General features: G+C 31.4%; 2 protein-coding genes across 23 annotated transcripts; both read left to right on the top strand.

The window, feature by feature from the left end:
* Nucleotides 1–48: 48 nt before the first annotated feature.
* LOC100818574 (uncharacterized) lies at nt 49–1,769 on the top strand. Its single transcript, XM_014763808.3, has 3 exons — nt 49–555; nt 646–1,267; nt 1,433–1,769. The coding sequence occupies exons 1-3, from the start codon at nt 379–381 to the stop codon at nt 1,546–1,548; spliced, it is 915 nt and encodes a 304-aa protein (XP_014619294.1). The 5' UTR covers nt 49–378; the 3' UTR covers nt 1,549–1,769.
* Nucleotides 1,770–5,007: 3,238 nt separating this feature from the next.
* Nucleotides 5,008–10,956, top strand: LOC100818036 (palmitoyl-protein thioesterase 1). 22 transcript variants are annotated; one of them, XM_041006580.1, is made up of 11 exons: nt 5,008–5,400; nt 5,892–6,165; nt 6,229–6,249; nt 6,346–6,399; nt 7,188–7,237; nt 7,887–7,954; nt 8,909–8,970; nt 9,169–9,207; nt 9,491–9,613; nt 9,720–9,835; nt 10,364–10,956. In XM_041006580.1, the coding sequence occupies exons 2-10, from the start codon at nt 6,085–6,087 to the stop codon at nt 9,816–9,818; spliced, it is 597 nt and encodes a 198-aa protein (XP_040862514.1). In that variant the 5' UTR covers nt 5,008–5,400; nt 5,892–6,084; the 3' UTR covers nt 9,819–9,835; nt 10,364–10,956. The 22 variants fall into 22 exon arrangements, 2 of the variants coding, with proteins under 2 accessions (XP_040862514.1, XP_014619291.1); XR_001383413.3 differs by lacking the exon at nt 7,188–7,237 and having other exon boundaries at nt 5,026–5,400; nt 7,888–7,924; nt 8,907–8,970; nt 10,364–10,847; XR_416642.4 differs by lacking the exons at nt 6,229–6,249; nt 9,720–9,835; nt 10,364–10,956 and having other exon boundaries at nt 5,015–5,400; nt 5,892–5,957; nt 6,115–6,173; ... (2 more) ...; nt 8,907–8,970; nt 9,491–9,527.
* Nucleotides 10,957–11,933: the final 977 nt, after the last annotated feature.

Here is an 11,933-nt window from a genome sequence, read left to right as displayed (position 1 = left end):
AATTGTGCCCTGAATTCTGATCATAACTTTCTTTCCTTTCTAATTTCTATACATTTTATTATTATTATTTGAATATTATTATCATCAGCTGATTAGTATACATGGTTGCCAATTTTTTGTGAATTACATTTTTTTTTTCCTAAATTGCACTAAAGTCTGAAACCGTTGACAAAGACTACTACTCCAAGTCTACAAGTCAAGCAAATTAGTCAGAGAAATTTAGTTAGGATAGAGGAAGAGGAAGACATAAGAGTGGTTGGCAAGCCCTTTGGTGCAAGGCGCTGAATTGGTCAACATTGAAGTTCATTCAGACACTTGGTGTGACTTTTGAAAAGTTTATTCTATCTGTTTTTTGCCTTTACAAAAATTGCTCATGTTATGTTACCATTATCCCCCATCAGACGCTACTGCTTTATGACCCGAAGCTTGTTGAAGCCTGCTAGAAACCAAGTCTTTAAATGCTTTTTGCAAAATTCTTCTAGTCTAGGCGGCTCAAGTTTCTTAACAAATACTAGATTCATATTTTATTCTTGGTCTTCGTCCCCCACCAAACAGGTATCTAATTATTATTAACTTGGAAAAAATAAAACGCCTCATATATTCTATTGCCCTGGGAGACTTGACCTTGCATTGCATCCTCTGCAGTCCCAAAAGATGGATGCATTCATCTTCCTCTTCCTCTTGTGTGTTTTCTGCTTCCAAAGTAAGGTGACCTATTCAACAAAGTGCGGAGATGCAGGCCCTGAAATCCACTATCCATATCAGATAAAAGGTCAGCAGCAACAACAGAATGATGCCCTTTCTGGTTTTGAGCTTCTTTGCAAAGACAACCTCACCACTATCCACTTTCCATCTTATGGGAATTTGGTAGTTAAGTCCATTTCCTATGACACCAAAAACATTCACCTCCTTGACCCCAACAACTGTGCCCATCGTGTCTTTCTCAACCTCAACCTCTCCCTCACACCGTTCCACTATTTTTATGTTCTGAAAAACTACACGTACCTCAATTGCTCCACCACCCTTCCACGTCCTTTCGTGGAGGTTCCGTGTTTAAGTGCTTCGAGCTATCATGTGTACACAGTTGACCCTGCTGTGCCTGTGCCGGGTTCATGTGAAGGAGTCAAAACCGTAGCCATTCCTTTTGCGTATAGCCCTTATCTCTCAGACAAAAGTCTTGGTCTTAGATTAACATGGCACTTGCGTGAACTTGAAGGCAACGAAGCAGTAAACCTGAATAGAAGTTCCCACAAATCGCGTAATATAGGTAAATTAATTTCTTTTTCTTGCTTTTCCCTTGTTGGAAATTTAGATTGGACCTTTGGATGGTTTTTGATATTACTGTTTCTTTAGATTACATTAGTAATTCTTTTTTGTAAATATTTAGATTGTTGGTGGTTCACTTTACAATTTTCTTAACGATGTTGTGCAGTTATAGGCTTTAGCATCTGTGTTTTCGTGATGGCCATGCTATTGCTTATAAGCATAAAGGTTCGTGGTGCCACGAGGAATCTCCATCAGAAAGAAGAACAGTTATTGCAGAGCTAGACGGATTTCTAGCTCAACAGTAATAGATAGGCTTTTTCAACAACATTCCTATAGTTACGTAATACTTATATTTCTCTTCTACCTCTACTTTGTGTTTTTTCTCCCTCTTTTCCTGTAACATGACGTTACCTGTTACATTTTTCACTTAAATATGTTTTCTTCTTATCTCACGTTAGGTGAAACCTAGTGAGTATATGAATATTGAATTTGTTAAGTTGTTATATAATATTACTAGCGAGGAAAAGCAGGCAAGTAGAGTTTTTGCGCAAGTAAATAATAGAATAGTTTCTTATCTTTAATCTTTATAGTAAACTAAAATGTATCACTTATAACCATCATGTTCTGTTTTGTTTTGTATTTTGTAAACATACATCGAATCGAATATAAATAAAATTCACACCAAGAATTCCATATTTTGTTTTAAAATACCAAAAGCAAACAAGAAGATTAGACTACACTACACCCAATGAGAATGCTCATAATGGAAGTCAAATTATACTTAAGTTAGGGGTTACCTTTGTGGATCATTAACAATGAAACAAATAGACCGAGGTTGGTAAAGGGAATCGTGTTAATGTAGACGCGAATGTTATGTGTTGATAATGACCCCTGGGCCCTGGCTACGTCTGGATGATCCTAAGGGAGTCATTACATGTTAACTCAGATTAGAGTTACGTTTATTATGAAAATAGTGCCATTAACATACTCTTTCGATTATAAATCATTTTCCATAATTTTATTTTTAGCCTAAGATTTCAGGAGGAGATTCCTTGATTTTTTTTTTCATTCGTTATCAGAGTCTCATTTAAATATGCCTTAGAAGACAAACCTAAGACAAGTTGTACATTCTGGAGTCTTCAAGATCAACTTTAGACATTCTGAGACCCAAGAACTAGAGAGTAGAGACTAGAGTCTATCATTTCTCTCGGCGAGAATAGTGTGCAACACATTTTTTCTATTACTGGGAATTTTCAAGTAGATAAATGGATAGTTAATTGTTTTTGCAGCAAACAAGGTCAGAGTCTTCAACAAATTTCCAAACGCAATGTATCATGCTGAGACAATGAGGATTTAGGCAGCTTTTCATGAGATCGATCAACTAAGAAGTTGGAATATTGAGTCAAAACCGATAATATGTTTTGCAGGCCGATTATTTGACAAGACTGGCCTAAGCCCAAAACAAAAAGAGACTTGAGATAAAAAGATTAAAAGGGCCCTAGAAACATCAATAAATAGACTACGTGATGGGTAGGGTGAAAGAAGGCTGGACCGTCCGTCAGGACTTATGACTCGGTCTCTTTACGGTCTGATTTAATCTAACTTATTTAGAAAATAGGTCAAGTTTAATTTTTAAAAAATATATATATATATATTTAGTTATATAGGTCAAGACACATGTCTTAAGAAAAGCCTATAAACCTAATAGACTAATCCATTTAACAATAATATGTTATAATAAAATTATTATTATTAATATGATATATAATATTATAATTATTTTATTTAAATTAAAAAAATTATTTTAATAGTTTGATGATTTAAATCGTTTTAATTAATGTAATATAAATGGGTAACAGGAATATAAACTATTTATTTGTTGTGAGACTTAAAAAAGACTTTAGTAACATGTTCCGTATAATGCAAATTTTACTCATATTTTGTGGTTTTAAATCATCTTATTATTTTTTAATGAAAATCTTTGGTTTTGTTTAAAATAATAATATTTTTACACTTTTTAATATGAAATAGACCTTTAAATGGATTGATGGACTTTTATAAATGCCGAACTTAGACCTAAAAATAGGCTCATAAATAATAACATGCCTAGACTTTAACTATAAACATATAAGACAAGTCAAGTTAAACTTAGTTAGGACTCGACCTAGCTCATTTTCACTCTTACTTATGGTTATTTTTTTATGCATTTTTCATGTTTTTTTTGGGAATGATGGGAGACCTACTTGTATTAGAGGGGGCCTTCATCCCTTTTTTTTTTGTTAATTCTAAATTTTTAATATATAACTTAATATTTTAATATTAAATTATTTTTTTATTAAAAGACTTTGATTATAGAAATTATAGTTTTTAAATATTAATTATCTATTTTGTTCTATTTCTTGACGGTATGTTTTATTCTCTTTTCTTTATAGTATTCAATACAAAAATATTTTTTTTTTCTCTTTTTAAACAAAGATACTATTTTCTATAAATACTATTTTTCTTTTATAGTTTTCATCATTGAAATAATTACATCTTTTCTTTTTAAAATAAAACATTCAATTTGTTTCTTCCTTTGCTAATATTTTTCCTTTTATAATATATTATTGTTATTTTAATGGCTATAAATATTTAAATTTGTAATCAAATGACTTTATTATTCTCTCTTTTATAATTGATGTGAGGAATTAAATATTATTTATAGTTAATCTTTGTTTGAGAACTACATAAGAAATTGATAACTTTATTTTTGAGACATTTTGTATCGACCTTTAATTTCAGACATACTAATAACTATTATTTCTTTATTATTACTATTAATTATAAATTGTTAACTCAAATCTAAGTTTGACTTTCAAAGTCTAGTATTGAATTTTGAAATTAAACATAATTTCAGAAAAGTGAATTAAATGTTAATGTTATATTTTGCAACACAAGTTAAAAAACTAACTTGGAAATTGAAAAATTAATTTATTAAATTATAATTTTTTGATAAATTAGGTATTAAAGTAGTTGAAAAGTGTAAAATAATAGAAAAATAATAAAATTATAATTTATTTTTAAAAAATGTAACAAGAAAAATGAATAAATGTATAGAAGATAAGAGTGAATGATAATATAAACAGTTAAAAGCTAACATTTTAAAAAAATGTTGCTTGAAGAAGTGTTTTAAAAAAATACTTGAAATTATTAAAAAAACACTTGCTTACTGAACAACCCAATGAATTTTTTGGCTAATAAAAAAAGTTAAAAATTAATTAAAATGTCTTACTAAATATAACCTAAATTATATAAGATATTTGCCAAAATTTAATATAATAGATTTTGAAATTTTTTAGGTTAGTTTAGAATGTTTCTCTTCACGATTTGATTATTAAATGTCATATTTATTACCTAATCATACAAGTTTGTGACTGAAATAAAAATGAACTTAGACAAGCATCCATAAATTATTTATTTGTCTTGGATCAATGATCTTATTAATTAAGGACATTTGTTAAAAAAATTAAAAGAAAAAATATTTATTATAAAGATGATATAAAAATGTAAAAAAAAGTTATATACAACATATTTTTATATATTTTAACAATTTTTTTTTTAATTTTTTAACTAATATGTTAAAAATATTAGTTATTAATTTTAATTCGCTTAACTAATTCATTCATATTCACATTGAGACTACCTCCCCGTTGATGCTGTTTTTTTCATGGTACTCCTTGATAAGTCAAGCAAATGAGTGTAAAATAGCAGCACGTAGTCGTGTGCTAGTGACCTATCATCTATGAATCGTACAAACGTCCTTGTTATCTCTCCATTCCACCGCATTAAACAAGAGCTTTCCCTTTTTCAAATAAATGGAAATTTCATAAGTTCCCTTTTTCAAACGTCCTTGCACCACTCTTTTATTGTCTCGTGTGCCACGCCACCAATCCGAACCCAACAAGTTAACAGTTGCTGGTAGCCTTGACTACCATAGCAGTAACAGACCATAGTACCATACCCACCTTCCTTTCCTTAATCTTAACAGAAACTCAAACTTGTTCTGTTCCTACGGTTATGTTATGGCTCTTCCTTCACTATCCTTTCTCTTCATCTTCTCCGTCTCACACTCAATACCCTTCATTGTTATTCATGGTAATTTCATTTTCTCTTTTTTTGTTTTCCAACAACCAGTATAATCTTGTTGCTTTTCTCTAATACTTACTAGTGACTCCAATTATGTTTTTTTTTTTTTTTTTAGATTTTCATTTCATGTTATGTCCTTGTTTGATGGGGTTGAGGAAAGTGTCTTGCTCTTGCTTGCCTTGAGATGCTAATTGATCACCAGATATTTTTAAAAAATGTTTCTTTTTTCACTGTACTGTCTTTTTCCACTCTATTTGTAATTAATCAATTGTTGTAGACTACAAATTACCAAAAGTATTAGGGTGATCTGATTCACTATCTGCTGCCATCTCTGCTTCCAATTTTATATGGATCCAGCATGTTTTAATCCGTAATTTCCATCCACTTAATATTTTGGAATTTTTTGGAACTCTAAATCGTCTGGCAGTACTTGAATTCTGTTTTTTTGGTTTGCCATATTTATTAGTAGAATTATAGATTATAATGATTCTTGATGGCAGGAATTGGGGATCAGTGCTCTAACCGTGGAGTGAAAAAATTCACACAGCAACTGAGCAGCTTCTCTGGTGCTGAAGGATATTGTAACTTTTATATTAATTTTCTTAGCGTGTACAAAGAAATTCTTTTCATTTGTTTTCCCCAGCCTTTGTTAACATTTTATCCTCTGAAAGTAGAGCCTGTAATGTTGTTTTCATGACTAATAAAGTTTCCCTATTTCTTCAGCCGGTTGGAAATGGATCATGGGATTCATGGTTTAAGCCTTTGAAAGAGCAGGTAAATAGGTCAGGTATTGTCCATATTGACTATTTCTAACTTTTTTTTCTTACATGTCTGAAGGCTGAGATTGTCTGTGAAAAGGTGATAAAAGGAATGCTGCTGTCTTGTGATAATTGGTCACATTTCATACTAGGCTTTTGAATTTAAACTTGCTACTCCATTTCCCACCATGTACAGGTGAAGCAAGTGAAAGAATTGAAGGAAGGATACAATATTGTTGGACTTTCCCAGGTAAAGCATGAGAATTAGGATTTTCTTCATTTTTGCTCATTATTTTTATTCTTTAGAGTGCAAGTGGGTCCTAGTGGGATGAGAATTTGGTTGTTATTAATGCAATTGTGTGCTGGTTATTGCTCTATTAGAAAGTATTTGATCATTACAATTTTAAAAAAAAACTATTAGATGGCGACAACAAGGTAGGAAAATTATGCTGGCAGAACTATATATGTTCATTTGTGATAAAACTGATGTTGAATAAAGTTTCTTACGATTTATTAAATTTCAAAGTTATCAGCGAAGTTATATACATTATGTTGGTCACCATTCAGCTTCATCAAGGATCTTGTGAATACCCAGTTATCTGTATTCCTCTTCTTTCTTTTAGTGGCTGCAATCCTTCAAGCCCTTGTAGTTACAACCTTGACATAATCGTGTCTGTTCTTAAGGCTTGCTTTATGAAAAATTCCATTTATTGTCAGCTTAAAGACTTGAATAAGCCAAGTCTCCTTGGCAAAATATATGGTGATTGGTCATGATATCTTCGCTTTATTCCTTTTGCTTATGTATATTTTAACGTATTATACACTTCACATCATTTAGTTACTTATTTTACTGAAAAGAGGGGTCATATACTGTTGGCCTATTGTGGCAGATGATGAATCTCCAAATTTCTATCTTTTTTTTCAAGTGCAAAAAATGTTAATTGATTACTTAATTACATAATTCATCTTACGTATGCTTCTTTTTTATATATATTTTTTATCTTTTGTGCTTTACTTTTTTAATTTCTCATCTTACAGGGAAATTTAATTGGTCGAGGCATTGTGGAATTTTGTGAAGGAGGACCTCCTATAAGAATCTATAATTTTACACGTACAATTCCTTTTCTAATTTTTAACTTGTTGCTCTATCTATGTTTCTACATATTCAATTGCTAATTTTATTTATACATAATTACATATTCATAGCTAAGTAATTGGAAATACACTAGAGAATAACGATTTCTGGGAATTATTAACTTGGAACTTGGAAGTCTCACCCATAATTGAGAGGAAATAACTGAAATTATTGGATTTTGCTCCATGTCTGTTTTCAAGTGAAGGATTCACTTCAAAGAAAAAAAGTTACCAGTACCAAGAAAATTAAGAGAGTTAACTCTGACAAATTCATAGTTTGTTATACATGTACATGCATTTTTCCATTTACCATTGTAGCTTTTTTGTTTTAAAATATGTAGTTTCATCCTTCATTGTTTCTTATTATGATCATAGAAATGGAAATGATTCTTTAAATTGATATAAGAAATGTAAATGCTATTCATGTGCTTTGAAAAATATCAATTTAGTTCCTTCTTATTGTTCTGCTCTTCTTTCTTGCATCTGTGTGAGTATTCTTCGCTCGCTCTCTCTCTGTATTGTTCTTCTGTGTATTTAGTCTCTCTAAATCCCAATCTTTGCCGACTTATTGATGGGATTTTCTTCTTTCTTATTTTTGGAACAGGTTAAAAACTTTATCTCTTTAGGAGGCCCTCACACTGGTACTGCTTCAGTTCCCATATGTGGTGTGAGTACCATTGTGGCTTTCCAGCATGGTGCCTTGTATAGATTTTGGAAATACCACATGCTATATTATCAATTTTCTTTGTGTTGACACCAATTGAATCAGTCACCACACCAATTATTTCATACGAAGGTCCCGAGGGATACAAAGAATATTACTCTAAATGTTAGAATTGGAATCGAATGCTGAGTATCTGTATTATTTACTAAACTTCTAAGGAAATAGTAGCAATAATGACTACAAACAAAGATAAGTGTAAAACTCAAGCAAGAAATAAAATAGAAGGTAAGTCAGGTAACCTAGGAAATTTGTGGGGAATGAATTCTCTCCAATGACATTACCACTGGATGAGATGCTAGCCCTTCAATCAATTTTATTAATGTAAAGTGAAGTTGTAAAAGAATTAATGGTCAGATTTTACATTTGAGATTCTCAAGCTTTTTTTTTTCTTTCTTGGGGAGATCTCTTCCCAAATTCAAGAGGCTTGGTTCTTTCCCACCCTTTACCAACCCATTCTTCCCCCACTTTTCTGTTTACATGCCCTCTCTTTATACCCAAATCCTTACTCTCTTCCAACATTCTCTTGCTGCTATGTGTGCAACAGGTCGTCTCATGAGGTCACACCTCCTATCATGCCTATGCAGGACTTTCCCCACTTCACCCACATCTTTTCCATACAATAGAACTTAGTCATCTTAGGATACCTCACATTGAAACATTTGCCATAGCTTACTTAACTTTGTCCACTCTAAATTGATGATGGAAAAAACTGATTGCTTTTTTTAAAATGTAACAAGATCTTTTTGTGTGTGTGTGTGTGTTTTATTGGTATCTTTAATTTTTGATATATTGGTCATGGTGCCAATATGTGCAAAAGAACAAATTAGAAGAATTCAATCCATATTAAAATTCTATTTTGCCTAGTTCTAATGTTTTTGAATGGTGTTTTGTTTCAACAGAGGTATCTTCTGTGTTCTTGCAGACACCCTCATCAAGGGAGAGGTTTACAGTAGCTATATTCAAGTATTCATTTCCACTTTCTATTTGTTTTCTCTTTTGTTAGATCTCTACTTTCTTTTAGTTTTTCAATTTTTCCTTTTTTTTTCCTCTTGTAACATGTTAGGGTGCACTTTACTTATTGTCTCATTATATTGGCACTTGGGATTAATTTTCATGCACACTTTATTGTCTCTGACGTACCTCGATTTTAAAATATTGCAGGAACACTTGGCTCCTAGTGGATATCTTAAATTACCGAACGTGAGTTACTCTTTGTTAAATAATTCAAAAGAAATTTTGTAATAATCGATGACTTATTTATCTAAAGAGTGTAAATTGAGTAATAAAAACTCGTTTCTTGGTAGTTACTTTATTTAGTTTTCAATTTGAAATATATTTTTCTGCGATGCAGTAAACTGTTGAGCTTGTTTTTTTCTTCTTCCACTCACTGTTCAATTATATAATAATCATTATTCATATATCTTACTTATTCATTTTCTTTCAATATGCTCAACCTTGACATTGATATACAATTTGATTTCAGGCCATACCTGATTATTTGGAGAACTGTAGATTTCTTCCAGTGCTTAACAATGAAATACCAGATAAGAGAAATTCCACTTACAAGGAAAGATTTAGTAGCTTGCAGAATTTGGTACTTATCATGGTAAGTCCTCTAAAGGTATTTTTGTTGATAATATGAATAGAATATTGCTAGTTGATTTCATGAGGAAAACTTATATATTTGTCATCTTATTTTATACATTTAACAGTTAGAGCACGACACTGTTTTAATACCAAGGGAAACTTCCTGGTTTGGATATTACCCAGATGGCTACTTCAAGCCCGTTTTACCACCACAATCGATATGATCCCCAATTCGACTCGGGTAGATCTTTTCCTGTGATAAAACTTTTCTTACTCCGGCTTTTCCTTTGCATTTATTAAATGATATCAATGGAGTTGCCTCCTTAAGCTTCTATTACCTATTAAGGTCATAAATATGAAAATTTTCTTAATATGGAATTCTTAGCATTAGTTACTGTTTATTGGTAGCTTTAAACCACTACAGTGTGATGTAACATTGACTGGTAGGGTCTAACAATTGACTGTCGTAACTAAAACTATACTCTATTAGTTCTGACACATTATTCTTATTTTCTAAGCATATTGTTAAAGGCTTTGGCATATGAGATAACAAATCAGTGTGATACAATGTATTTCTTATGCTTTGATTTTTTACATCATGTACTTGGAACTTGGAAGTCATAATACATCAAATAAGCAAAAAAGTTAGCCGATGCCTTTGAAAAACAAATAACAGTTCTACGGAACATTAAAATATAAACTTTGGTGAAAGGTTTCTTGCTATAATACACCTATTGATTTTGTTTTTCTCTATTGATCTGCTTCACAGACAGAACTCTAAATTGAGGATTGGATAGGCTTAAGAACTCTAGATGAAGATGGAAAAGTTCACTTCATTAGTGTTCCAGGAAATCATCTTGGAATATCCCAGGAGGATATGAAAAGCTTGTAGTGCCATATTTGAAGGATCAAACATCCGTAGAAGATAGCATCAACAAGGCTAGGTTCAGGATGCGAGGAGTTAATCAGAAAGTTATTCAAGTAATATGATGGAGCAATCTCAAAAGGAGGAGGCAGAACCATCAACCACTCCATTCCTTGATGGATCATTGTCATATTGGTGGTCTACACCATTCAAGACTTTCCTTGGTGAATTGATTGGCATTCATGAAGAGGAATCTATATAAAGGAAACAATCACATTACATGTGTCTGGACTGATCAAAAGATTTATCAAATTAGATGGATATAGCAAAACAGTAATATATGCTGATATTATTTTAGTTGATAAATATCAAAATGCTTCACTTGGAAGGCTTAGGTTCTATTTTCTCCATGAATATTATCTTCTTTTTTTTTGTGAATAGTTGTGAACACCTAGTTTTGTTTGACTTCTCTCTATTTTATTTATTTCATTTCATTCTACCTGATTTTAACTTTATTTTCTTTCCTTTCAAACTTTTCTTTATAAATATGTTATGATCTTCTAATATAGTATGGGCGAACATAAAATGAGAAGAAAAAAACATAGCTGATACTTGTGTGACCCGATTCAAAAAAGAAAGAAGAAAAAAATGGAGAATAAAAAAATAAAAAAAACAATAAAAAATCAAATTATTCATTTTTATTTGTGACTCAATAGAGGAGAGAACGAGGTAGGTATTTTGTCTGCATTCCAATTCCACTTTTGTTGATTGCAGTATGGTGCTCCCAAGAGTGTGGGCAACAGATTTCCATGCTTTTTTTTTCTCTTTCACCAATATATGCTATCTCCTGCTGACGGAAACCTTGAAAAATGCTCTCATTTTGCCCGTCAACCTGAAAATCACTTTGAAGACTAGAGAGTGGCAACTTAAACTCGCTTTTGTTGAACTTGAATGTGATTGCTTATGCTTCTTTGTTGCTTGCCAATCCATGTAGCTAATCATTTTCTTATTTTGCATTTCATATTCTGAAAAGAAAAGAAAAGGGAAAACATTGTTCTAATGACAATCAAATGCTCCAGTGTCTCTGCCTCAATGACCCAGCATCACCCTAAGCTTTGTTAAGAACATGTTTCATTCTTCATAATCACGTCAAAATACCAGCCAACATGATTTTAGCTAAGTTTGATTTCACGTTAAATAATTGATTTTAATTTCATAATTAGTTTTAAGCTAATACAACTTTAGGTAGATTCAACGTTAGATCAAATAATTTACACTAAATTTTATTACTAACTTATTTTTATAATAAAAATATCTAAACATAAATCACATCACTATAAAATCAATTTCTTCGTTTAAAATTAATTTTGTCAACACTCTTTCAAACACATTATTACAACTTCGGACCGGCAAGCATCACACGTCCCTCGGTTCTTTTAATTTTTATTTATTTATTTAATTGTTCACATGCTGA

Source organism: Glycine max, chromosome 11, assembly GCF_000004515.6.
Source record: "Glycine max cultivar Williams 82 chromosome 11, Glycine_max_v4.0, whole genome shotgun sequence".
In the NCBI taxonomy this organism is placed as follows: domain Eukaryota; kingdom Viridiplantae; phylum Streptophyta; class Magnoliopsida; order Fabales; family Fabaceae; genus Glycine; species Glycine max.
The sequence above is the reverse complement of the archived record's forward strand: the minus strand, read 5'-3'. Positions and strand labels throughout refer to the sequence as shown.

Excerpts from the sequence above, each read along its gene's own strand:
- LOC100818574 (XM_014763808.3), top strand. The coding sequence starts at position 379 with ATGTTACCATTATCCCCCATCAGACGCTACTGCTTTATGACCCGAAGC. Across the intron at positions 556-645 it reads CTTCGTCCCCCACCAAACAG|TCCCAAAAGATGGATGCATT; the intron begins GTATCTAATTAT and ends CATCCTCTGCAG. Across the intron at positions 1,268-1,432 it reads CCACAAATCGCGTAATATAG|TTATAGGCTTTAGCATCTGT; the intron begins GTAAATTAATTT and ends GATGTTGTGCAG.
- LOC100818036 (XM_041006580.1), top strand. The coding sequence starts at position 6,085 with ATGACTAATAAAGTTTCCCTATTTCTTCAGCCGGTTGGAAATGGATCA. Across the intron at positions 6,166-6,228 it reads TTAAGCCTTTGAAAGAGCAG|GCTGAGATTGTCTGTGAAAA; the intron begins GTAAATAGGTCA and ends ACATGTCTGAAG. Across the intron at positions 6,400-7,187 it reads ATATTGTTGGACTTTCCCAG|GGAAATTTAATTGGTCGAGG; the intron begins GTAAAGCATGAG and ends CTCATCTTACAG.